Here is a 27,173-nt window from a genome sequence, read left to right on the forward strand (position 1 = left end):
GGGCCGCGTACCGCAAAAAAAAACACAACATAACAATCTAGCCCAAAGAGCTTCTCACTTCTCCAGAATAAATAAATAGAGGCATCCATTTTAAGGGAAGCAACGATCAAATTGCCCCCACATTAATAATAAGTTAACTTGAATTCTTCTTGATATACTCAACTGATCTTTTTTCTCCTGCTCTTTTTTTCCCAATTCTAATTCTTGCAGATGTCTTGGGCACATTTTTGGGCATAAACCAGAGATTAGTTTTTTCTTCCCCTTTTCTCTTATCCAATAATTACAAAATGAGTTTAAATTGCCAATATCCAAAATTTTAAATTCTGACTACACTTGCTTGTTTGAGACCTAGCAGTAATCTATTTATTGTCCTGCTACACACAAAATATATAATGACAAACTGCAAGCAGCCACTCAACTCCTTTCAATTGGACAAAGATTGTGGTTGTAGCTTCCAAGCAGTCCTTGAAATAAATGAGCTGTTGGCAAAAGTTTTTAATAAAAAAACCAGATGCTCCCAGATACTATAACAGTGAATGTTACTGTTCCCTGGAGATTTCCACTGAAGATGATGTTTGAGTTTGGTACCAGTGCATTGACTAAGATATTAAGTCTGGCATTTTCCCTAACTACTGTTTGTGTCTTTATTCCAGAAGTAGGCATCAGGTAATATGAACAAAGTAAAGAAAAAGCAAGCTGAAAACTACTCACGTCTGATTTTTCAAAGATGGGGATCTGATTATTGATATCAATAATGTTGATCTGCACAAAGCAGAGGGTCTTGAAATCTGAAAATCAAAGTCATATCACAAAAATTTTCACTGAAAATCATACATTAAAATTAGAAATCTGCAAGAAAAACAGTTGGCAAGTAAAGTGACGGCCATAGCCACAATTTTACTATTGACATGCGATTTGTGTGGTGAGGGGATTCTCTGCTCCCCACCTGCACCCATGAGCAGGTCACCAAGTGCTGCAGAAAACCCCATGAGAGGCTCCCCTGGGCTTCCCACTCCCTCTACCTGCCCCCTCCTCAGTAAGACTTGCCCCTGAGCAAGATGGCTTCTTGTCTGTGAAGCAGCCTCTCTTTTCTGGCTAGTGAAATTTATGTAGCCTTCAAAGCCCAGTACAAAACTATCCTTCTAGAAAGACTTCTTTGAGCATCCCAGAGGGTTGTCTTTCCTACCCTGAACACTTCCAGCACTTACTGTCCTGTTTCCCTTCTGCCCCCCACCAAAGGGAAGGCCCAAGTGAGGGAGGAAAGGTACAATTAGCCCCCTTCAAAAAGCCTGGCTGTCCAGCCTACAGAAGCAGAGGTAGCTCATAGAACTCCGGGAGATGGCATAGGCTTTGAGGGGTGGGTTTGACAATTCAGAGACCTAGTCAGAGACAGAAGGTTCAACCTAGGTCCAAGATGAGCATGGAGTACAGGTGGGGATGGGGTCCCCAGGGAAATATCCACAGTGAGAACCAACATGATAGGTTTTCTGTTGGGGTTTCCATTGTTCTAGCTATGAAGTAGTGTATTATACAAGGGCTAAGACTCTGGGCTTTGGAACCTCACTGTTCAAATTCTGTCTCTGCTACTTACCAGACATGTGAGAGCTTGGGAATGCCACTCAAAATCTCTGTGTAGTAGTCAGTTTATCTAGAAAATGTAGATTGCAACAGAGCCAAGGTTCTCGTCCTAACTGACATTGTTAGCACTCTCTATGTACCAGGCACCATATTAAGTGCTTTGCTTGCATGACTCATTTCATCTTCATTCTAACTCCGTGATGTAGGTACAATTATCATTCTCATTGAGTTCACAAATGAGGAAGCCAAGGGATAGAGAAGTTGGTGACTTGACCAAGGTCATACAACTAACTAGTGGTCAAGCCAGAATTCAAATCCATGCGTTCCTTTTCCCTCTCTGTCCACTCTCCACCCTTCACCCTGCTTTGTGCCCCAGAGGTTGACCTTAGGAACTGCATCAGTGGGCATCCTGGCCCTCTGGGTAGAAGTTGGTTTCCACCAGTGGGAGCACTGGCAGGAGATCTAAGGAAGGGCAGGAGGAACAGGGTCAGGGTCTAGTTCCGCACTGCCAGCAGCCTCTTCTATAGTCATGGGAACAGGCCTTGCTCCTTCAGGTAATGTTACCTTCCCTCATCCCTTCTCACCTTCCGGTAAGAAAGGCTGTCATTGTGCTTCACACCCCCTGTTGGTTTCCCATAACCCCTACCCCCAGCCTTTACAAATAATCCCCTCTCTAAACACTTTTTTGTTACTTCTTTTGAGGGGGCTGTCTGTTTCCTGCTGGGATCCTGACAACTATACTCACACAGCCTAGCTCTAAAGCTTGTGCTCGATGCACTGGACACAAAGCCAGGCATGTAATCTAATAATAACAGTGTTACAAATAAGTGGATGTTAACTCAAGTTGGGTCCAGTCCCCAGAATATTTGTAGACAGCAAGAATGGCTGAAGATTTCAGGAGGTCCCAGGGCCTGAGCTCACTGGCTCCCTGCTCTGCACAAGCCTTATTTGGGCCAGCAGTGGACCTCCTGGTTAACAGACCTTCCCTGATTTTAGGTAAAACTATGTTAATTACAGCCTACCAGTCTAATTTTCTATAGTATGCAACTGGATGTTTAACTCCATCAATAGACATACATAGTTATATATAAATATACTGTATAATCTAGTCCATATAGTCTACAGATGTACTCAGGTACATAGAGAATTTGTAATCTGATGCTCTTGCAGCCTCAAACTGCTTCAGGTCATGCATTTTCACATGGGCTTTCTTCTCCTCTGTAAGCCTTTACACTGTTTTGTAACTTGCCATATTCATCCATCAAAGTTCAGATCAATGACACCTCTTCCAGAAAGCTTTATCAGCTCTCTACCTCTCCACTGAGTCACTCATTGCCTTCATGGGCTACCTTGTACATATTTCTTACAATTTATTTATTCACATGTCCATCTCCTCTACCACAAATGCTCCTTGAGGACAGACACTGGGTCTTATTCATTTGTGTATCCCCAGTAACTTGAATGGTGCCTCAATCACGGTAAATGCTCAATAACTGCTGAAAGAATGGCTGCCTAATGGTGTGAGATTGTTGGCTCATCATGGACAGGGATGATTTATTATACCCACTTCTGTTGTACCTCTTAGCATAATGCTAGACATTATGTTAGGCCCTCAATATTTGCCTAATCACTATGTCTCAAACATTCTGCTTCGGGGGCCTGCTAAACCCCAGCTCTCTTCAGTATCTCAGCAACTGTGTAATGAAAAACAAAATGTCAAGCACAGTATGAAATGGTGCTCTTTACTTCAGCACACCTGTGTAATCTCTCTCTTGTAGCATAACAATTACTGAACTATTTGGTAATCTAAGATTCAGTGCCAGTTAAAGAAAGATTCTTAACCTAGGAGTATTAATGATCTTCAACTAAGCCTGTCCATGAGTTCATGTAAGTTTGTGTGTCTGTGCAATTTGTTGATAATGTGTACATTTGTTGAGGAATTCATAGTTTCCATCAGATTCTCAAAGGGTCTCATGACTTAACAAAGATTAAAAACCACTTGTTTTGAAATTGTATAAGGCGTTAAGGAAGAATATCTCCAGATATCGTCAAATGGCCACCTAGAAGCTAATATAAGAAGACAAGACTTCCCAAATGATACATTTTTCCTTCACTGTCATACAGTAGAATCCTTTGAGTCTGAAAGGGAGACTTGAGAAATACAACAAATTTTCTTGTTTGTGACCATGGTGGCCATGACAACGTGCCTTGCCAACCCCCAACACCAGGGATCTTAATTGACAACATGCCGCCTTGCTCTGAAACCCATCACCGCATTTGCACCAAGGCCTTGCTTCCCATTGGCTGCCCCAAGCCAGTGACAGAGTAAGGCCGGCAGGCTAAGGTAGGCCTGTTTGGGGGATCACAGACTCCTTCCACGGCCAACTTTGGACCCCTAATGACCTTGCTGAGCTTCCCTTTGACTGCTTAGTGGTCTATGGTACTCCCACCACTGTCCTTCCTTCTCTCCTTCACTCAGCGTCCAGCTTTTATTGAGGTCTGATGGCTCTCCCAGCCTTCTCTGTATCCCTCTCCATTTTTTCTCATAGGCAATTCCCCTACTAAAATCCTTATGTATTTAATCCCCTCTTGGGCACCTTCTTCTCAGGGAACCAACATAATAACGTTGCCTAAGCTGCAGCTCTGGCCGTTACCTTGTTGGACCTGCTGCCTCTGTGCTGTGTGTTACATAGGAAGCAAGAACTCTTGAACAGCATCCTTCTGTAATACACCCAGGCATTAGAGCAGCCTAACAAATCACAACTAGAAAGAAAACACGTGTTACCGCTCTTGACACAGTGAAGGTGATACTAACCTTTGTCAAACACCTCTACCGTCAAGTTGTACTGCGGAGTGTCTCGCTTCCGCAAGGACTGCACAGCTAACTGGAACATTCCTGAGTAGCTTTGGACCAGGAAGAGTCCATCTCTAGGAACTTTGGGGGTTTGATCCACAATTCTGTATCCTAAAGCACTGTTGATAGTGTTTTCTTCATCCATATCATGAGCAATAAGTGTTCCAATACTGTTCCCTGTAGAGAAGAAAAGAAGGAAACCCATCCATTATAGGCTCTTTTTACTCTATTAAAAAATGGTTTCACTGAAGAATCAGGTTCCTAGAAAGCACTGGAAGTAACTTTGAGTAGCAGACTAAAGTTCTTAGATCGATGTTGGTTCTTCTAACCCTTTCAGTAGTGCAGTGTGTGGAGAAGTGTCGTAGTCTGCTGGGGCACCATAACAAAGTACCACAAACTGGATGGCTTTAACAACAGAAACTTACTTTCTCACAGTTTCTGGACACTAGAGGTCTGAGATCAAGGTGTCATCAGGGTTGATTTCTTCTGAGACCTTTCTCTTTGGCTTGTAGATAGCTGTCTGGTGTATGTGTTTTCACATGGTCTTCCCCCGTACTTGTATCTGTCCAGATTTTTTCTTCTTAGAAGGACACCAGTCATATTGGCTTAAGACCCACACTAATGACATCATTTTAACTTAATTACCTCTTTAAAGACCCTATCTCTAAATAATAGTCACCCTTTGAGGTGCTGGAGGTTAGGACTTCACCATTGAATTTTGGGAGGACACAATTCAGGATCTTGAGATGAAATCATCCTGGATTTGCTTTTTTTTTTAATTTACTTTTGGCTATGTTGGGTCTTCTTGTTGTGCACGGGCTTCCTCTAGTTGTGGCAAGGGGGGGCTACTCTTCGTTGCAGCGTGTGGGCTTCTCATTGCAGTGGCTTCACTTGTTGCAGAGCACAGGTTCTAGGCACACGGGCTTCAATAGTTATGGCACACAGGCTCAGTAGTTGTGGTTCGTGGGCTCTAGAGCACAAGCTCAGTAGTTGTGGCACTCAGCTTAATTGCTCCGCGGCATGTGGGATCTCCCCGGACCAGGGATCGAACCTGTGTCCCCTGCATTGGCAGGCGGATTCTTAACCACTACACCACCAGGCAAGTCCCTCATCCTGGATTTGGAGTGGGCCTTAAATCCAGTGACGGGGTTTCTTATAAGAGGAAGAGAAGCCACAGACGCCCACGGAGGAGGAGGAGGCAATGTGAAGAGAGCACAGAGACTGCAGCAATGCTGCCACAAGCAGCCAAGGATCCACAAGAAGCCAGAAGAGGCAAGGAAGAATTCCCCCCTAGCTGGCACCTTGATTTCAGACTTCTAGTCTCCAGAACTCTTAGCAAATAAATTTCTGTTGTTTTAAGTCACCAAGTCTGTGGTAATTTGTTACGGCCACCCTCAGACACTAATACATAACGCAAATGGTAAAACTAAACAAGGACAAGCCAACCATGGTTACTTCTTAGTAACTTTCTGGAAAAATGGCAGAGACTGACTCCACCCCAAAGATAAACACAGGCACGGGACAGAGAGCAGGGACCGTCTCTGCCTTGCTGCAGTTTATGGTTCTAAGTTTTATTTCTGTTGACGTCTCAGTCCAGGGAGTTCCAGAAGTCCGGCTCTGACTCAGTGCTCCACCCAGGTCTGGGTGAGTTCTGATAGGTGCTGGGTCATCTTGCTCTGTGAAATGGGAATTGTGGGTTTCTCTACACACAGCCAGAATCCCATGTGAGGGCTAAAACTTGAATATGTATTCCCCACTTGTGGAGGTCGGTTTCATCCCCTCCCCCATGTTACTTTGCATCTACTGATTTACAGGGAGATTTGGAGGGTCTGTGAGGGGAGGAATGGAATTACCTATGTTATGTCTATAATGGAGCTGGCACGTGCAGATGTGTCTCATGGGCTGGGGAGGAGGGGCAACATGGGTAGCAGAAGAGAACACGTATCTAGTGTTGCAGCTGCTGCCATTTCTGCTTTCACAAACAACCGAGTCACCTTTGGAACATGCATCTGCCCTTGTAAGAAAAGCATCTGTGTGTTGGAATGAAACAGTGTCTTGCTAACTTCTGTGACTGTTTGGTGTCTGAGCAGCCCTGCTCTGGACCTTTCCCCCGGCAAGCGAGCATACCACACAGGACACTGTCCTTATCTCACCATGGAGGAAACCTCCAGCTGTCAGAGGCACCGTGAAGACTGTTGACATCAGTGACAGGGAAATTCCAGTAGGAGACGCCACTCAGTGGGAGCAGAGAACTTATGAATGAGCCAGGAGTCAAAGAAGTGCCAATTCCCTGAGTGACAATGGCCAGGAACAAGTGGCAGCCCAAATTGATTCAGAGGTTCATACAGCAACTCTTGGGGCACTCAGAAATACTTTAGGGAGGTGGGGCTTTTACGAGAGGATAAAGTTCCTGTATGAACACAAAGGTCTTGGTAGCAGGTGGGATTTCAGAATTAATGTTGTCATTGCTGAGACTTGGGGACATGAGTCCCACAAGATTCTGGCCAATATAAGACACCAAACAGGAGAATATAAATATACTAAGGAATAATTGAGTATTTTATTGAGCTAGACAGTAAGCCCCCAAAAGGCAGGGACATTTTTTGTACCCCTTTGGGCTACATATAGAGAATAGACTCAATCTGTGTTGATTTATAAGAATTCCTGGTCCATTAAGTCCACAATTCAAGACTTTATGAAATATTGTTACAAAATGAATTCTCACTTTTGGAGATGCAAAGAGCATGCTGCATCCCTGAACAATTTGTTTTACCAACAATGACATCCTCAGCAGCTTCAGAAATCTAGTACCGTCCTCCTCCCAAATAAGGCAGGCAGCCTCTACGGTGGCTCCCAGCAATCCCCCCAACCCCCAAGATATTGATGTCTTGGTGCAACCTCCTCCTTTTGAGTGCGAACTGGGCCTAGTGACTCATTTCTAAGAATATGGCAAAAGTTATGGAATGTTACTTCCAAGATTAGTTATAAGAAGACTGACTTTCATCTTACTTGTCATTTTTTGAGCTCTCTCCCTTTCTCTTTCTCTCTCTATCTGAATCAACAGCACTCACCTCACATCCACATTCTGAATCAAAGGCATGCACTCCATATCCAGATTCCTGGCTCACAGAAACTGTGAGATAATAAATGTTTGCTGCTTTAAGCTGCTAAATTTTGGGACAATTTGTTATGCAATATAGATGACTAATACACTAAATGTTAGGCCCTGTGCAAAGAGACTTGAGGTATCATCTACAAAGGTCTTCAAAGGTCTTCTGCCTTCATTCAGCATCACAGACCATCCCATATTTTCAAAAAGGGTGATGCCATAAGTGTTTCTTGGCTATTGTCACACATTTCATTGTTACTCCACTGTCACCTTAGAAGATTCCTCCTTAAAATTAACTGAAATCCTTCAAACTGTCATTTAATACTTCCTGTTGTAAGAATAACTGGAATAAATGAAAAAGAGAAGACCTAAGCAGAACACACTGACAATAGATAGCCTACATATGACTCTTGACAGCAAGAAGGAAAAAAAGTGAGCATTGAGCAAGCAAGCCATGTGAGCAGTGTCCACCAAGCCACCAAGACAGCACCCACTGTGTGGAAAGTGTGTGGCAAGAAGAGTAAAGAGATCAAAAGAAAATGATGAGAATGCCCATGAGGCAGGTGAGGATCTGCCTACAAGGGCAGCCAAGCCCTGGGAATGCTAGTCATGAGAGCCTGCTAACCCTGTAAGCCCTGAAACTTACACAAAACAGACAAAAACATTTCAAGCAATGCCAGCCTCCTCAGTCAATGGGCTCAACACAAAGGGGTAATAGACAATAGGTGTCCCAAATCCAGCAAAGTCATAAAACTCCCAGAAATCACAGTGCTCGAATAGTAATCGTCCCTGTACAAAACTAAAGCTATCCTGGCACAGTACAAGGAAACAAAACAGGTCAAGAACAAAAAGACAAAAACAGATAGGATTTGAACTTCATCTTCCAGCCTCATGAGCTATTATCAGCTTCTTAGAGAGGGACAGTCAAGGGTCAATTGCAGAATATCTGACATTGGGTGTGAATGTTTGTTTAAATTATTTAGCAAGTTCGATGGGATTTTACCCGTCACTGAGTTTGTTGAAGGCAAAAAAGAATCTATGGAGAAACCTTGCAGGGGCTTCCCTGGTGGCGCAGTGGTTAAGAATCCGCCTGCCAATGCGGGAGACGCAGTTTCGGGCCCTGGTCCAGGAGGATCCCACGTGCCACGGAGCTACTGAGCCCCTGTGCCACGACTGCTGAGCCCGCGTGCCACAACTACTGAAGCCTGTGAGCCTGGAGCCCGTGCTCCGCAACAAGAGAAGCCACCACAATAGGCATGCGCACCACAACGAAGAGTGGCCCAAGCTCTCCACAACTGGAAAGGGCACGCACACACCAACGGAGACCCAACGCAGCCAAAAATAAATAAAATAGATGAATTATTAAAAAAAAAAAAAAGAATCCACCTGCCAATGCAGGGGACACGGGTTCGAGCCCTGGTCCGGGAAAATTCCACATGCCGTGGAGCAACTAAGGCCGTGTGCCACAACTACTAAGCCTGCACCCTTGAGCCCATGAGCCACAACAACTACTGAAGCCTGCGTGCAACAACTACTGAAGCCTGCGTGCCTAGAGTCTGTGCTCCACAACAAGAGAAGCCACTGCAATGAAAAGCCCTCGCAGCGCAACGAAGACTAGCCCCTGCTCGCAGCCAATAAATAAATAAGTAAGTAAGTAAATAAATAAATAAATAAATGAAAATCTAAAAAATAAAAATCTTGCAAAGAGATAACCTAATACATGTATACAGGATACTGGTGTAAATGGTTGGTAAGGGTGATAGTAGTAGTAGTAATAGTAGTGGCAATAACAGTGCTAGGAGTAGGGGTAGCAGTTGTAAAATCTCCAATTGTAAAACACTTCCCAGATATTGCTTGAAATTTAGTACTGTACCTACGTGAGTCCCAAAGTCTATTCTACCTCTATGCTGTGCTGGGCATGGACCACTGATCCCCAATCAGGTTTACCTGCCCACCTTTTACCTGACAAAGAAGAGAAAGGGATTACGGAGTTAACATAGGGAGGACAGATACATGGTTTCTTACCTATTTGTTCATTCTCCTGGACCTCAAGTACAGTCACTGTAGATGGACATGTAGGTGGATTATCATTAATGTCTTTAACTTTCACTTTAATTTGCAATGGAAGTGCGAGTGGTTTTCCATCCTCATCCCTTGCAGCCGCATAAAAAACATACTACAATGAGATCAGAGTTAAGACATGAATCCTTCATCATCCCTTTTAAAAGGCAGAGAAAACAACTATTTCAATGTTATTTCATTTATCCCCTTATCATCAATTCGCTTAGAACTGGGAAATGAGAATATATAAAATGGGCTGAATTTGTGAGGGTATTATCATGTCTCTGAGAGCAATAATGCACTGAGGTTCAGAACACAGTTTGGGGGATATTGGTGGGGGGGCTGGGTGTTAAGTAAAATTGTTTCTGCTCTCAGATTTCCATGGGCCCAGGATCTCATCACCTGTGAAACTCCTCCTAATTTTACTCACTGCGTCCTTTTCTTCTCGGTCCAAGGGCTGAGTCACATAGATATCTCCTTCCTGGTTGATTGAAAATGGGAATTTTGATGACTTCTCCTTTTCCACTAATGAATATAGTGCACCTGGATCATTCCACCGCACCTACAGGGCCCAAAGTGAATTGTTAGGAAAGGTACATCCAGACAGAGAGAACTGGAAAGGAAATAAACAATTTTCTGGTTCTCGATTTGAAATTTCTGACAACCTTGCTTAGATGTCTGTGGTTTCTTATAACTACTAAATTACATTTTTCGTTTTCAGCTTAAAATAATCCCTCCCCTTTTTTCTCCTTTTTACTAAGTTACATTACTCCAAATAAGCACATAGGGGTATTTTTCTTCTCTAAAGCAATTCTTTGTGAACCCTCTAAAGAGTTTGTGGGTTGTTCTTTTGGAAGTCCGAATGTGAAGACTTCATGTCATGAAACACCAATTTAAGAAACAAAATGTACTTAGTAGCGACATTATCTGAGCACTAAGCCACGATGGACAACAAGCTCCCAGCTCCCAGAACTCACCAGTGAAGACGATGAGACACTTTCAGTTCTTCACCATGCTATTATTTAAGCAAGACAAATGACACATAAATAAAGAACATTCCTCCCTTAAATCTTTAGTCTTAAAGACTTCAGGGATAAGAATATTTGCCAACGGACTTCCCTGGTGGCGCAGTGGTTAAGAATCCGCCTGCCAATGCAGGTGACACGGGTCCGATCCCTGATGGAAGATCCCACATGCTGCAGAGCAACTAAGTTCACACACCACAACTACTGAGCCTGCACTCTAGAGCCCATGAGCCACAACTACGGAAGCCCGCGTGCCTAGAGCCCATGCTCCTCAACAAGAGAAGCCACCGCAACGTGAAGCCCACGCACCGCAACGAAGAGCAGCCCCCGCTCACTAGAGAAAAGCCCGTGTGCAGCAACAAAGACCCAACACAGCCAAAAAGAAATAAATTAACTAATTAATTACTTTTTTAAAACAAAGAATATTTGCCAACTCCTAGAGTTGTTTTGTAAACAACTTGGCAAAAAAAATCAATAAACTAGTGCTGGGAAAACTGGACAACTACACGTAAAAGAATTAAATTAGAACACTTCCTAACACCATACACAAAAATAAACCAGAAGTGGATTAAAGACCTAAATGTAAGGCCAGACACTATAAAACTCTTAGAGGAAAACATAGGCAGAATACTCTATGACATAAATCACAGCAAAATCCTTTTTGACCCACCTCCTAGAGAAATGGAAATAAAAACAAAAATAAACAAATGGGAAAGGAAACCATAAACAAGACAAAAAGACAACCCTCAGAATGGGAGAAAACATTGCAAACCAAGCAACTGACAAAGGATTGATCTCCAAAATATACAAGCAGCTCATGCAGCTCAATATCAAAAAAAAAAAAAACAACCCAATCCAAAAATGGGCAGAAGACCTAAATAGACATTTCTCCAAAGAAGACATACAGATTGCCAACAAACACATGAAAGGATGCTCAACATCACTAATCAGTAGAGAAATGCAAATCAAAACCACAATGATGTATCACATCACACCGGTCAGAATGGTCATCATCAAAAAATCTAGAAACAATAAATGCTGGAAAGGGTGTGGTGAAAAGGGAGCCCTCCTGCATTGTTGGTGGGAATGCAAATTGATACAGCCACTATGGAGAACAGTATGTAGGTTCCTTAAAAAACTAAAAATAGAACTACCATATGACCCAGCAATCCCACTCCTGGGCATATACCCTGAGAAAATCATAATTCAAAAAGAGTCATGTACCACAGTGTTCACTGCAGCTCTATTTACAATAGCCAGGACATGGAAGCAGCCCAAGTGTCCATTGATAGATGAATGGATAAATAAGATGTGGCACATATATACAATGGAATATTACTCAGCCATAAAAAGAAATGAAATTGAGTTATTTGTAGAGAGGTGGATGGACCTAGAGTCTGTCATACAGAGTGAAATAAGTCAGAAAGAGAAAAACAAATCCCATATGCTAACACATGTATATGGAATCTAAGAAAAAAATGGTTCTGATGAACCTAGGGGCAGGACAGGAATAAAGACACAGACATAGAGAATGGACTTGAGGACATGGGGAGGGGGAAGGGTAAGCTGGGACGAAGTGAGAGAGTAGCATGGACATATACACACTACCAAACGTAAAATAGATAGCTAGTGGGAAGCAGCTGCATAGCACAGGGAGATCAGCTTGGTGCTCTGTGACCAGGTAGAAGGGTGGGATAGGGAGGGTGGGAGGGAGGTATAAGAGGGAGAGGATAGGGGGATATAAGTGAATATAACTGATCCACTTTGTTATACAGCAGAAACTACCACGACATTGTAAAGCAATTATACTCCAATAAAGATATTTGAAAAAAAAAATCAGTAAACTCAATAGTAAGACCTGTCTACTTGCTACAGACAGAGCCTGGCCTATCTGATAGTCTACTACTAACAACAACACGTTTTGAGGGTTTTACCCCATTCCAGACATAATTCTAAACACTTTTATATGTTATCTCATTAAATCCTCAAACAGCCCCATGAGGTAGAGACTATTGCTATCCCCACCTTATAAATGGGGAAACTAGGGCACAAAAATGTAAGTGACTTGCTTATAGTCTTACAGCCTTTTGAAATTTCCACACTAAACTATTCTCTCAAACCAGCTTGTGAAGGGTATCCCTTTCTAGTTAGTTAAGCACACCCTCTGTCCAAGCCAAAGACCATGTTCTTAGTTGTAAATGAGCTCCTTTTATGCCCTAAAAATTCAGCCTAAGTTCTTCTCTCTTGAGCTGTCCCCCTCCACTCTTTTTCACTTTCAAGCCACACAAAGTACCTTCCCCAGGCCTAGGTATTGGGTGTGGCTCTTTAGATTTTCTTTTCTTTGACAGCCCTAAGTGAAAACAAGTGTATGTGTTCTTTTTAGCGTTTACAAATCCTTATGAAGGTAACCTAAACAATAAACAGGAAGACTTTAGTAAAGGAACCCAATCTGAAATTCTCACGGTAAAGAGTCCTGACATAGTTTCTTAGCTGGTAAAGCAGAATATTTCTTACTTTCATTCTTTTTTTTTTCCTCTGAAGGTGAAATTCATTAATTCAACGTTTAATAAATAAAAATCCTTTTAAGTTAGACAATAGATATGGTGGGAGAGGCCATTCCAGGACCCCTTAACAACAACAGTGTCATCTAAAAAAAATTAGGGCTACGACAGACTACAACTCTTTCACAACATTAATACCTTTTATTCACTTCCACAGATACTAATTAATTTCCACAACAACCCAAAGATCTGTTATTATCCCCATCTTATTGGTGAGAAGTTGGGGCTCGTAACAGTTTATCTGTTTCCAAATCCAGTGCTCTCCCACTAACTCACAGCTTTTGTGTCAAGAAACTTCCTGATCTTCCAGAAAAGATCAGATCTGGGTGAACCCCAGAGTAGATTTCCAGGAGCTAAAGAAAGAGGAGGGGGCTCAGGATGAACACCAGCCATAGAGGTGGGACCGGGGGAAGGTTTGAATGGAGGGGAGAGGTACCCACAGGAGATGGAGTTGGCAGGGGTGGGCTCCAAGGGTAAAGGGTCTCTACTCAGCTTTTACACTTGACCAGTCTTATCTCTGTTCCTCAGCCTGTGATGGGTTGAGTCTTTCGCATAGAGGTTTTTCCCAAAGGAATAAGAAACAGCCTTTCAAAAATAATTTGCAGCCCCAAATTTGAATCATGCCCATGTACCATATACAACCCACTCTAGGGCAGCCATATCCTACACTATTGACAGGGAACAACAGTATTATCTATTTGGAAGGTGAAGGTGAGTGAAGTTCTCTTTTAAAACTCATATATACATATATACATATATATATATATATATATATATATATATATATATATATATATATATATAATCTGAATCCAAGTTGTAAAGTCCAGAATTTACCCATGATGACAAACTCCAGAGACTTAGGGCCAGAGACCTTGTCTATTTAGTTTGCTTCATAATGATGCTATGCAAAAATGTCAGTGAAGACCATGAGGGTGGCCCCCTACAATGTGAGTGCTGATTGACTGGCTAGGCTCTAGGCATTCCTTGGGCACTACCTGAGTGATTTTAGTGGGGTGAGGATTAGTTGAATTTTCTTCAATCTCCACTGGTTCTGGTGTTTTCCAAATATTCCCCTTCACCGTAATATCCACAGATGTGCTGTCACTAAAGGAATGCTCATTCTGGCCTCCCATATCCTTCACTGAGACCACCAGATTGTAGGAAGGATTCTTCAAAGGATCCAGTTCCTGGGATCCTATGGGAAGTGGGAGAGAAAAGAAAAGGAAATGTCTCTGAAGGAGATACAGATCTAGGTCCTTTTTACTGCCTCAGAGAGTCATATGAGGGCATCACTTAACTTACCTTTTAGAGTAAGTGAAATTGCCCCCGTTGTGTTGTTGATCTGAAAGTACATGACATTGTTGACCTTGGGAAGCTGCATGATAATTTGATAACTAAGCTGGCCATTGAGTGTGGCTGGATCATCCAAGTCTGTAGCATTGACATACATAAAGGGCTTTCCTGTTTAACAAAATGTACCCAGAAAAAAAAGATATTAATTGAAACCCAAACCAACCACAGACACATTTGCCTTCTAAGAGGCAGAAATAGAATGGAGGAAGGTGCCATAATTCATATCAGTGGTGGAATAATTCTTTATTCTGCCCCTTTCCTCTAGGATGAGGTTTCTTAAAGTATGGTCCAGGGACCTCTAGAGGTCTTTGAGACTGTTTTTAGGGTCATACATGTGTAAAAGACCCTTTCAAATCACAACATAATTGGATGGATTTTAGCATAAAGGAGTATCCCAAAAAAGGCGTTAATATGGTTTCAGATTCTACGTTGCAACTAGCATTTAAGAAACCACCACTTGTTGAGTTTTGGTCTAGTATCAAAGAATATCCACAGTTATCTGGAGCGTTATTACACTATTAACACTGTGTAAGGAGAGTTTTCCTTTAAATGTTTCAACCAAAACAACATATGGCAACAAAATCCATGCAGAAACAGAAATGAGAATCCAACTGTTCTCAATTAATCCAGACATTAAAGAGATGTGCAAAGATTAAAACAATGCCATTCTTCTTAACATTCCTTTTGTCTTTGAAAATAGTTATTTTTATTAAAATATGCTTATTACTTTAAATCAATCACTAAATAAATATTTTTTAATTTCTCAGTTTTAATTTCAAATACAATAAACATTGATAGATGTAAGCAGTGACGTATTGGAGTCAACTCGTGAGACATAGTTGAATTTTCAGAAATTTTGTGAGCCAATGTAGCTTAGGTTATGGTGAGAGTACTTATACCACAGAAATTGACAAATTCTACAAATCAGGGTTTTTTTCTCCCCAGAGAGAAAAAAGCTATTAAAAAAGCTATTAAAATTTACTAGCAGGGCTTCCCTGGTGGCACAGTGGTTGAGAGTCTGCCTGCTGATGCAGGGGACACGGGTTTGTGCCCCAGTCCGGGAGGATCCCACATGCTGCAGAGCGGCTGGACCCATGAGCCATGGCCACTGAGCCTGCGCATCCGGAGCCTGTGCTCTGCAATGGGAGAGGCCACAACAGTGAGAGGCCCACGTGCCGCAAAAAAAAAAAAAAAAAAAATTTACTAGCACACCACTGGATATAACCAAAAGTTTCTTGGAGTCCACAATAGTTTTTATGAGAATACAAGGGCCCTGAGACCAAAAAGTTTGAGAATCACTGCATTAGAAAACCCTATTGGTAAAGAATAAGACCTGGAAGATTATTACTTGGCAGAGTTTAGTGGTGAGCCTTTGGTATGCAACCTCAGGGGCAGAGACACGTGCAATTGCTCCACATAATAAAGTGGAAGGAATATTCTTCCTGAGTTATTGGAAGTGGGCATTGAAGAGTGAGAGATAGTGATTAAGTGACACAGAGGGAAGCTTGACAGTGAGTTGATGGAAATGGCCAAAAGTCTTTCTGAGAACTCACAGTCTAATATTCATGTTTATTTTGTGCACTGTTATGACATGATGCTCCTTCATTCATCTAAATCTTCAGTAAAGCCTGCCACACACACCTATGCTTTGATGAGGGGCTTTTGTAGAAATGAAAAGGAAAAGAGTGAAAGGATGAGCCATAGCTAGGAGCTGAAGTCAGAGAAGAAAAAGAACTGGAAGCCAGCAGTGACCATGAGAATGTAGATTTCTGGGAGGATGTGGGAGAGTAAGCTTACCTTTCCAGAGTGTTCTAGAGTGTTCTAAAGCTGTAAGGTGTTCTAAATTCTCACCCTAAAATGGTGATTCTTAACTAGGGGTGATTTTGCCCCCCAGGGGACATTTGGCGATGTCTAAAGACATCTCTGCTGTCACAATTTGGAAGGGAAGTGTTGCTCCTGGCATCTGGTGCCTTGATAGATGTCAGGGATGCTGCCTAACATCCTATAATGCACAGAACAGCCCTTAACAAAAAAAGAATTATCAGTCCCAAGAGGTCAATAGTGCCAACATTGAGAAGTTGTGTCCTAGAGCAATGGGAATAATAAAACAACTCCCAGAGGATTGCTGTGAAGTTTAAATAAGATAAATAGAATTTAAATAAGATGGCAAGTACTTAATGAATGATAGTTACACATCTTAGCCACACAAATCTGCCCCTCTGCCTGTTACACTTCCATCTTTCCACAGATATCTCCAGGCTCCTGCCTATTACCTGGGCGAGAATTCTGCCTTACTGAGCCTTCATACTTTGGCTGGAGAAACACAGGTCGATTGTCGTTGATGTCCTTCACTTCTATGGTGATGGGGACTGGGCCCTCCACTGTATTGCCATGAACATCCAGGGCTGAGACCTGATGTTGACAGGAAAAGGAAACCTCCTTGGTGAGTCTGGACCTCATATCACACACTCAAAAGTCACTTGAAAGAAATTAGAGCCCAAATAACCAATAACCTGGTCACTACAGGAGAGAAAGACACCCATAAGAGCCCAAATTGGGAGCTGCTAAAATAGAGGCCCTATCAGTTAAACCAATCTAATCATGACTGTGTTTTTCCAGCAGTGGGGTTTGCTGGACACTGGACATGCTTTTTTTCTAAATAGCTGGAATCAGTAAAATAAGAACACTTTGACCCTTGAGGTATGAAAATATGTCCTGTTACAGAGGCATTTTAGTGGTTGATCTGCAGAGCCAGTAGTAAAATTTAAACAGAAAGTTTTGGCTTGCTCTTTTCCCCACAATTAGCTCTCTATCATTCAGATAGAGATACAAACCATGAAAACTAAGGGGGAAAGAGAGAGAGAAGGGTCTCTCTAGGCAGCCTCTGACTTTGGTCATTGATTACTTCTGCTTCTTGCAAGGCCCAAAGGAGCTCCATCTAGTACTGCCTTCTTTGTGGGTCCAGAGCCCTCCCAACGGCCATAGGCAGACACCAGTGAAATATCAGAGAAGTACTGGCTAGTTTTGATCCAGGTGCCATCATTTTGATCCAGGTGCCATCCAGGTTTCCACTCATTTTGATGAGTAATGCCATCTAAGAGCCTTAGCAATATAAATTGGGTTACTCTGGTCAAAAAGCCTAAAAAAGAGGATACCTTTGCCACATGCCTCTCTAGTTGTTAAAAAATAAAATAAAATAAAAAAAGACAAATGAGATTTGCAAGCATGTCATTAGTGTCAGGAGAGCTGAAACAGGATTCTGTGCTAGGGAAGAAGGTGCCACTGATACTTCCAGGACAAAGAGTGCTCAGAGAGATTAGAGTTAGTGTCCTTTGTCTGGTCTCAGTTCACCTGGAGTTTGTGAACAGCTCTTCTTTCTCTGTCCAGGGCTTTGTTGTGATACAGAAGTCCATCTGGTTGTATCTGAAATATGTCATCTGTCTCCCCAGTTAGATTGAAAGTCACAGCAAGAGGACTGGCCTTAAACTGGGAAAAAGCAAACATTAGATTAGGTTGTAAGGAAAAACAATGTTGTAGAATTTGTAGTAAGTCACCAATTTCAGGTAACATTTTCATTTGTACAATCACTAAAATAAGAAATTCTAAGCTTTTAAAGTGATACATTCTAAAAGTCTGCTTGAACGTTAGCTATGTACATTCAAAATACATTTTCCTCAAGAAACGATGTGTGACATAATTCAGTATATTGACAAAAGCCAATAGATGCTTTAAATTGTAGCTAAAGTTAGATGAGATTTTTCTGGGAATATCCGAAAGCTATATAATACTACTAGCTTTTAAGTAACATTAAAAAGGGTAGCTTCATTGCTAGGATAAAAAAGATGTCATTTAGTACTTCTAAAAATTGTGACAAAGATTAAAAGACATTTTAATATTAAGTAAAACAACTTAAAAGTGGCTTTAATTGATAAAGTTCTATATGACAATCTCACTTACTTTTTCAGAAGTAAAGAAAATACCAATGATTATTCATGGGATAGCTATAATACTTTTAAGACAACAAGAATAGAAAATTCACATAAAATAAAGCAGATGTAAAAGTTGTTCAACCTCATTAATAATTTTTAATATATTTTTATATATTTAAAAAATAAAAACTAATAGTCAATGTTGTAAAGGATGTAAATAAACACACATATTATTGATGAAAATATAAATTAGCATAATCCTTTTGGAAATAACTTGAGGTATAAAATGTTTGTAGCCTTTGATAGCAAATATTACTAAGCAGAATTTATTCTAAGGAAATGTTTTTTAAACAATAAACTGCATGCTTGTAGTATAGTAGCCTACAATACTGGTAAAGTTGAAAACTCCTAAATGGTCAAAAAAAGAAAGGTATAAAATTATATAACACATAAACTTAATGAATTTTAAGCATTAAAATGTTCATTCTATAAATTATGAATCAGCAAAAGAACAATGGTATGGTGTAAAGTAACAAAAGGAGAACATGAGTAAATCTAGACTATGTAACAGTACCAAGTGTATTCATGTCAGTTGGCAAGAAATGGAATTTAAAAAACAAAACAGCTGATGTGTTACATGGGTAGAATTGTGGGTGAAGAGCTTTTTATGAGTGTTTGCCTGTTGATATTATGTTGCTTATATAATAAATGAAAGTGTTACTGTTTTGCATTTTAATTAAAAAGCCTGGAAATCAGTGGAAAGGTGGAATAAGGATCTACAAAAACTCCCCCTCCATAAAAGTAATGAGAAATTGGCAAAAGTTGTAAATATCAACTTTTTCAGAACCTTGGAAATTAACCAAATGCTTGCAAAATCCAAGGACTGTTTATTTAAGAAAATCACTGACTATCAGTTAGAACCAAGCTTTGTAGTTGCTTTGACTTGCCCTACTTCCACCATCCTTTTTCAGGATATGCAGTGGCCTTGAAAACCAACAGCCTCACAACCATGGTACTATGTAGGGGGTAGAAGGAGTTTGGAATTTGGAGTTTCCCAGAAGTCCTGTCCCCAAAGAACTGATATTATCTAACCTATCTGGAAGCTCCCTGGAAACACCTACTCATGCAGCTTGTCTTTATTTGACCCAACTCACAGCTCACTCACTGCAAACAATTTTCCTCCTGGGGAATTTGTTGAAAATAATCATCAGCAGTTGCTTAACACTGCAGCTGCCTGAGACAGTGATAACAGTTGATGCAAACGAGACTCTAACGAAAACACTTAAAAGATAAAGCTTGAGAATGAGATGTCCCTTGCAGGGACCAGGGGAGCATCAAAAATCTCCAATAGGGCTTCCCTGGTGGTGCAGTGGTTGAGAGTCCACCTGCCGATGCAGGGGACATGCGTTCGTGCCCCGATCTGGGAAGATCCCACATGCCGTGGAGCAGCTAGGCCCATGAGCCCTGGCCGCTGAGTCTGCACATCCAGAGCCTGTGCTCTGCAACGGGAGAGGCCACAACAGTGAGAGGCCCACTTACCGCAAAAAAAAAAAAAAAAAGAAAAAGAAAAAAAAATCTCCAATAGATTTCTGGGAGTCTGAAAGGCCACATTGATAAGTAGAGCTGTGCACATGCCCAGGAAAAACCTTAGAAGGCCCTAATCTCTCACCTCTGATTGACCTTGAGGCTCTGTGCAAGCAGGAAGTAAAGGCTAAGGCAGAGTTGTAAACTGTTTGCCACATCTTTGAAGATGTGCCCAACAAGTACACAGAGCCTATTGGCAAAGGTTGGAAGACTTATTGATTCTAGGCTTGTAAGGAAATCTTAATTCAATCATTAGCTGAACACTAAGCTAACCAAACAGACTTCAGTGGCTCTGAAGAATGGCAAAGAATATAGACTTTACAGAATTAATTCAGGAAAGTCATTAAACAAACAAACAGTAACAACAACAAATCCTGGGAAGACAATGGGATATGATTTCCTGCATTGCCACATAATATTATTTATAAAGTCCAGTTTTCAACAAATGATTGTGAGACATGCAAATAAAAGAAAAGTAAGGCCCATATATAGGAAAAATAGCAGTCAACAGAAACTGTCCCCAAGGAAGTCTAGATGTTAGACTTACTAAATAGGATTTTAAATTAACTATTTTAAACAGGTTCAAAAACAAAAGGAAGCTATCTCTAAAGAATTAAAGTATGATAACAATGTCTCACCAAATAGAGAATATAAATATAGACATGGAAATTATTTTAAAAAGAAAACAAATAAGAATTCTAGAGTTGAAAAGCATAATAACTGAAATGAAAAATTCATTTGAAAAGGCCCAACAGTAAGTCTCAGCTAGCAGGAGAAGAATTCGTGAATTTGATAATAGATCAATTGAGGTTATTCATCCTGACAGAAAGAAAGAAGAAATATTAACAGAACCCTAGAGACAAATGGAACATCATCAAGCAAACATGCATAATGAGAGTCATAGAAGAAAAGGAAAGAGTGAAAGGGGCAGAAAGATTATTTGAAGAAAGACTAATCAAAAACTTCCCAAATTTGAGAAAAACATTAATCTATGCTTCCAAGAAGTTCACTGAACTTGAAATACAATAAACTCAAAGAGACTCAAACTTAGACTCATCATAATAAAACACAAAACAAACAAACAGGGACTTTTCTAGTGGTGCAGTGGTTAAGAATCCACCTGCTGATGCAGGGGACATGGGTTCGATCCTTGGTCCAGGAAGGTCCCATGTGCCGTGGAGCAACTAAGCCCATGTGCCACAACTACTGAGCCTGTGCTCTAGAGACTGTGAGCCACAACTACTGAGCTGCGTGACACAATTACTGAAGCCCGTGCACCTAGAGCCCACGCTCCACAACAAGAGAAGCCACTGCAATGAGAAGCCCTCACACTGCAACGAAGAGTAGCCCCCACTCACCACAACTAGAGGAAGCCTGTGTGCAGCAACAGAGACCCAATGCAACCAAAAATAAATTAATAAAAATAAACTAATTAATTAAAGAAAAAACAAGAAGAATTTGGAAGTGCAGAGACTCATCACATACAAAGGATCCTCAATAAACTGAACAGCTGATTTCTCATGGAGGTCAGAAGGCAGTGAAATGACATATTCAAAGTGCTGAAAGAAAAAGACTGCCAACTAAGAATTGTATATGCAACAAAACTATGCTTCAATATGAGGGTGAAATTAAGCTATACTACTATTAGAACAAACAAACTTTAAGATAAAACTTATTAGTAGAGAAAAAAAGGATATTCTATACTGATACACGGGTCAATCCATCAAGATTCTATAACAGTTATAAACATATATGCACCTACCAACAGACCCCAAAATACATGAAGCAAAAACTGACAGAAGGGCTTCCCTGGTGGCGCAGTGGTTGAGAGTCCGCCTGCCGATGCAGGGGACACGGGTTCGTGCCCCGGTCCGGGAAGATCCCACATGCCGCGGAGCGGCTGGGCCCGTGAGCCATGGCCGCTGAGCCTGCGCATCCGGAGCCTGTGCTCCACAACGGGAGAGGCCACAACAGTGAGAGGCCTGCATACCGCAAAAAAAAAAAAAAAAAAAAAACTGACAGAATTGAAGATAAAATATACAATTCAACAATAATAGTTGGTGACTTGAAAACTTCACTTTCAATAATGAATATAACAAACAGACAGAAGATCAACAAGAAAATAGAAGACTTGAACAACACTTTAAACCAACTAGAAGCTAACAGACATCTATGGAACACTACATCCAACAAAATCCTAACACACTTCTTCTTAAATATACATTAAACATTCTCCAGGCTAGATCATATGATAGTTCACAAAACAAGACTCAATAAATTTAAAGCATTGAAATCATGCAAAATATGTTCTCTAACCACAATGGAGAAACTAAAACAAAATAGCAGGAAATGTGGGAAAACCACAAATATATGGAAATAACAATACACTCTAATAACCAATAGGTCAAAGAGGAAATTAAAAGGGAAATTAGAATATACTTTTAGATGAATGAAAATGAAAACACAGCATACCAAAGTTTATGGTATACAGATTAAGCAGTACATGGAGGCAAATCTATAGCTGTAAATGCCTATAAAAGAAGAAAATCTCAAATCAATAATCTTCTACCTTAAGAGACTAGAAGAAGATGAATAAACTAACCCAAAGCAAGGGGAAGGAAATAAAGATTAGAGTGGGAATTAATAAAATGGAGAATACAAAAGCAAAGGAGAAAATCAGCAAAACCAAAAGTTGGTCTTTTGAAAAGATCAACAAAATGGACAAATCTTCAATTGGACTTACCAAGAAAAAAATAGACACAAAAGTGACTTTCCTGGTGGTCCAGTGGGTAAGACTTCCTACTCCCATTGCAGAGGACCTGGATTTGATCCCTGGTCAGGGAACTAGATCTCGCATGCATACCACTACTAAGAAGTCCACATGCCGGAACTTAGAAGCCCGCACACAGCAACTAAAAAAAAAAAAAAGATCCTACGTGCCAAAACTAAGACCCAGCACAGCCAAAATGAATAAATAAACAAATAAATATTTTTTAAAAAAACACAAGAATCAAACAACTAAAATCAGGAATGTAAGAGGGGACAGTACTACCAAACTTACAGAGATAAAAAGGATGAAATAGAATACTATAAGAAATTGTTTTCCCACAAATCAGACAACCTAAGTGAAATGGATGAATTCTTAGATAAAAACTACCAAAATTGACCAAAGAATAAGTAGAAAGTCTGAAGAGAACTATAATAAGTAAAGAGCTTGAGTTATTCATCAAAAAAATTCCCACAAAGGAAAGCCCAGGACCAGGTAACTTCACTGGTGAATTCTACCTAACAAGTATGGGAGAATTAACATCAAACCTTCACAAATGCTTCCAAAAAGTAGAAGAGTATGGAATACTTCCCAACTTATTCTATGAGGCCAGTGTCATCCTTATATGCAAAACAGAAAAAAAAATAACACAATAAAACTACAGAGCAATATCTCATAAATATAGATGCAAAAGTTTTCAACAGAATACTAGCAAACTGAATCCAGCAACATATAAAAAGAATGACCATGTGGAATTTATCTCAGAATACAAGGCTGGTTCAACATATGAAAATCAATTAATTTAATACCCCATATTAATAGAATAAAGGACAAAACCAGATGAGTATCTCTATAGAGGCAAAAAATCATTTGACAAAATCCAGCATCCTTTCATGATAAAAAAATACACAACAAAGTAGGAATAGAAGGTAACTTCCTCAACCTGATAAAGGGCATCTAAGAAAAACCCACAGCTAATATTATACATAATGGTGAAAGACTGAAAGCTTTCCCTATATGATCAGGAACAAGATAATGATGCCCAATCTTGTCACTTCTATGTAACATTGTACTTGAAATCCTAGGCAAGAGAAAGAGATAGAAGTCATCCAGATTGGAAAGAAATGAGTAAAAGTATCTCTATTCACAGATGACATGATCTTACATATGGAAAATCCTAAGGAATCTTAAAAAAAACGTTTTACAGCAAATAAACAAGTCCAGTAAGGTTGCAAGATAAAAGATCAATATACAAAAAAAATCAACTGTATTTCTATACACTAGCAAAAAGAAATCTGAAAATGATGTTAAGAAAACAATTCCATTTACAATAGGATTAAAAGGAATAACATACTTCAGAATACATTTAACCAAAGAAATACAAGATTTGTAAACTGAAAACTACGAAACATTGTTGAAAGAAATTAAAGATAATGGAAAAACATCCCATGCTCAGAACTTGAAAAACTTAATATTGTTAAGATAGTACTATTCTCCAAGTTGAGATACTAATTCAACACAATCCCTATCAAAACTACTTTTGTCTTGTTTGAAGAATTGACACGATGATCCTAAAATCTGTATAAAAATGTATAAGGCCCAGAATAACCAAAACAATCTTGAAAAAGAAGAACAAAGTTGGGAGACTTAACACTGCCTGATTTCAAAATTTTCTACAAAGCTACAGTATTCTAGAGAGTGTGGCACTGGCATAAGGACAGACATATAGATCAATGGATTCAAAATCCAGAGTACAGAAATAAAACTTTTATATTTATGGTCAAATTAATTTCTGACAAAGGTGCTAAGATAATTCAATGGGGAAAAAATAGTGTTTTCAACAAATGGTGCTGGAACAACTGGATATACACATGCAAAAGAATGAAGTTAGATCCCTACCTCTCATATCATGCAAAAAATTAACTAAAAATAGACCAAAGGCCTAAATGTTAAGAGTTAAAACTATAAAACTGAGAAGAAAACACAGGCATAAATCTTTGTGACTCTGGATGAGGCAATAGTTTTTTAGATGTTATAGCAAAAGCACAAACAAAAAGGAAAATAAATTGAACTTCATCAAAATTAAAAGCTTTTGTGCTTCAAATGAACTATCAAGAAAGTGAAAAGTAACCTATAGAATGTGAGAAAATATTTGCAAATCATGTGTATGATAAGGAACTTTATGCAGAATATATAAAGAGCTCTTACAACAATAAAAAGACAAATAATTCAATTTAAAAAGAGGTAAAGGATTTGAACAGACAGTTCTCCAAAGAAGATATACAAATAGCCAATAAGCACATTAAAAGATATTAACATTAGTCATTAGGGAAATGCAAACCCAAACCACAGAGAAATATCACTTTACTCCACTAGGATAGCTATCAATACAATAAAGAAACAGATAAGTAACAAGTGTTGGCAAGGCTGTGGAGAAATCAGAACACTTATACAATGCTGGTGGGAATGTTAAACGGTTCAGTTGTTTTGCAGAACAGTTTTGCAGTTATTTAAAAAGTTAAAAATTGAATTAACTATGTCCCAGAAATTTTACTCCTAGGTATATATCCTAGAGAATGGAAAATATATATCCTCACAAAAATTGTACATGAATGTCCATAATAGCATTATTTATAATAGCCATAAATGTCCATCAAATGATAACTGGATATTCAAAATGTATTATATTCATACAATGGGATATTAATCCGCCATAAAGAAAAGGAACGAGGTACTAATACCTGCTACAATATGGATGAACCTTGAAAACATTATGCTAAGTAAAAGAAATTATACACAAAAGGTCACATGTTACATGATTCCATTTATATGAAACGTCTATAAAGGAAATCTCTAGAGACTGCAAGTCGATTCGTGTTTGCCAGGGGCTGGGAGGAGAGGAGAATAGCGAGTGACTGTTAGTTGGTACAGGGTTTCTTTGAGGCTGGTGAAAGTGTTCTGGTATCAGATAGTGGTGATGGCTGTACATTTTTGTGATATATTAAAAAGCACTGAACTGGACATTTTAAAAGGGTAGATCTTAGGACATATAAGCTATATCTCACACATTACAAAGAAAAAAGAGGCCGTCCTACAGCGACGTCCTCCGCCCCCGCAGGTGGGTCCCCCGAAAACGCGGAGCTGCCGGCGTGGTCGCAGGCTGGAGGAGGGCCCGGGGCAGCGCCACCGCCGGCCGCCTCTCGCTCCGGGACCCGCCGCCCGCGGACGCTGATCCCCCTGCTGGAGTCTCCCGGGGCCCTCAGCGAGTCCCTCTGGTTACCCTTCGGCCCACGTGGGTCTGGGCCACTCCACACCAGAACCTGGACGGGACCGCGCAGGGGGTCCCAGCGCCGGTGTCTGCCCAGACCTCGCACTACGACCTCCTCAGAGAGCCTCTGCCGCCCTAAAAGTGCCAACGGTGGTGCGTGCGCAGGACACAGACTGGGGCTCCGTTTGGCTGCCTGTTTATGAAACATTTCAGAAGCCAGAAGAAAATACATTTTTGAGAACGCAGCGAAAGCAGCTTTTCTTGAAAAAAAATGGACAGAAACATCCTGAGGTATCAGTGCTCAATATATATTCTGATCAAGAGTGTAACAGATCAGTCATTACAATAGCAGCTTCTCTTGCTGAGTTAGGCAATTCCATTCTGACTGCCTGCCTGGAGGCCTTCCAGTCAATTGATATGGAGGTTCAGGAGGGGATCCATCCTTGCCTGGGAGCAGTGGACCTGATTCCCATTTACCCTCTCTCTGGTGTTGAAGTGGAAGAGTGTGGAGCTGTGGCTAGAAGCCTTGCTGAGAATCTGGTCCAAAGTGTTCCTGGCTGCAGTGTGTTTCTCTTTGGTGAGGCTGACCTGCCTGAGAAGCGCACTCTTGTCCAGAGAAAGAAGCAACTGGGCTGGTTCACGAGGAGGGATTTCAGTGTTCTTAAACCTGACCTGGGAGCTGCACCTGACCGAAGATGTGGTTTAACAGCTTGCTTCAGGGCGTTGTGATAGCTGCGTTGGAATAAAATTGGAATTTCAGCTTTGCAGTGAGGAGATTCATACTGCCGCTAGAGCAGCCAAGAGCCAATCTGCAGGAGGCAGGAGCTGAGCGAAACCGCAAACTGAGAAACAGACTTTCACATCAGGCACCGTAGCTAGCCCGTATGTGATGAACTGCAATGTTACCAAAGATGATCTCAAGACTTGGCTCTGGGAAAAGAGATCGCTAGTGCCATTCGGGGCTCAAATGTGAATGGACTGAAGGGTGTCCAAACGATGGCTTTTGCTCACGAAGCGAAAATGGAGATAGCTTGCAATGTAGAGAGTTTTGAAGATCAAGAAGCTATAGAAACCTCAGAAG

At 40.6% G+C, this 27,173-nt stretch overlaps 1 protein-coding gene and 1 pseudogene across 2 annotated transcripts in view; one reads left to right on the forward strand and one right to left on the reverse strand.

The window, feature by feature from the left end:
- CDH17 (cadherin 17) overlaps positions 1–27,173 on the reverse strand; it is a gene marked incomplete at its 3' end in the record, with an annotated part of 94,785 nt that overhangs the window by 43,134 nt on the left and 24,478 nt on the right. The window contains exons 4-11 of the mRNA XM_081258667.1: positions 17,896–18,030; positions 16,818–16,956; positions 14,494–14,652; positions 14,187–14,386; positions 10,033–10,164; positions 9,567–9,717; positions 4,394–4,609; positions 712–788 (exon numbers count right to left, since the gene is read on the reverse strand). Of these exons, the coding sequence (XP_081114793.1) occupies positions 712–788; positions 4,394–4,609; positions 9,567–9,717; positions 10,033–10,164; positions 14,187–14,386; positions 14,494–14,652; positions 16,818–16,956; positions 17,896–18,030 (1,209 nt within the window). The remainder of the gene's footprint in view (positions 1–711; positions 789–4,393; positions 4,610–9,566; positions 9,718–10,032; positions 10,165–14,186; positions 14,387–14,493; positions 14,653–16,817; positions 16,957–17,895; positions 18,031–27,173) is intronic.
- Positions 19,019–26,821, forward strand: LOC308604763 (formimidoyltransferase-cyclodeaminase-like; annotated as a pseudogene). The gene is made up of 2 exons: positions 19,019–19,022; positions 25,943–26,821. The product of its transcript is annotated as a formimidoyltransferase-cyclodeaminase-like (transcript).

Source organism: Mesoplodon bidens (assembly GCF_964165515.1).
Source record: "Mesoplodon bidens genome assembly, chromosome: 16".
NCBI classification, from domain to species: Eukaryota; Metazoa; Chordata; class Mammalia; order Artiodactyla; family Ziphiidae; genus Mesoplodon; species Mesoplodon bidens.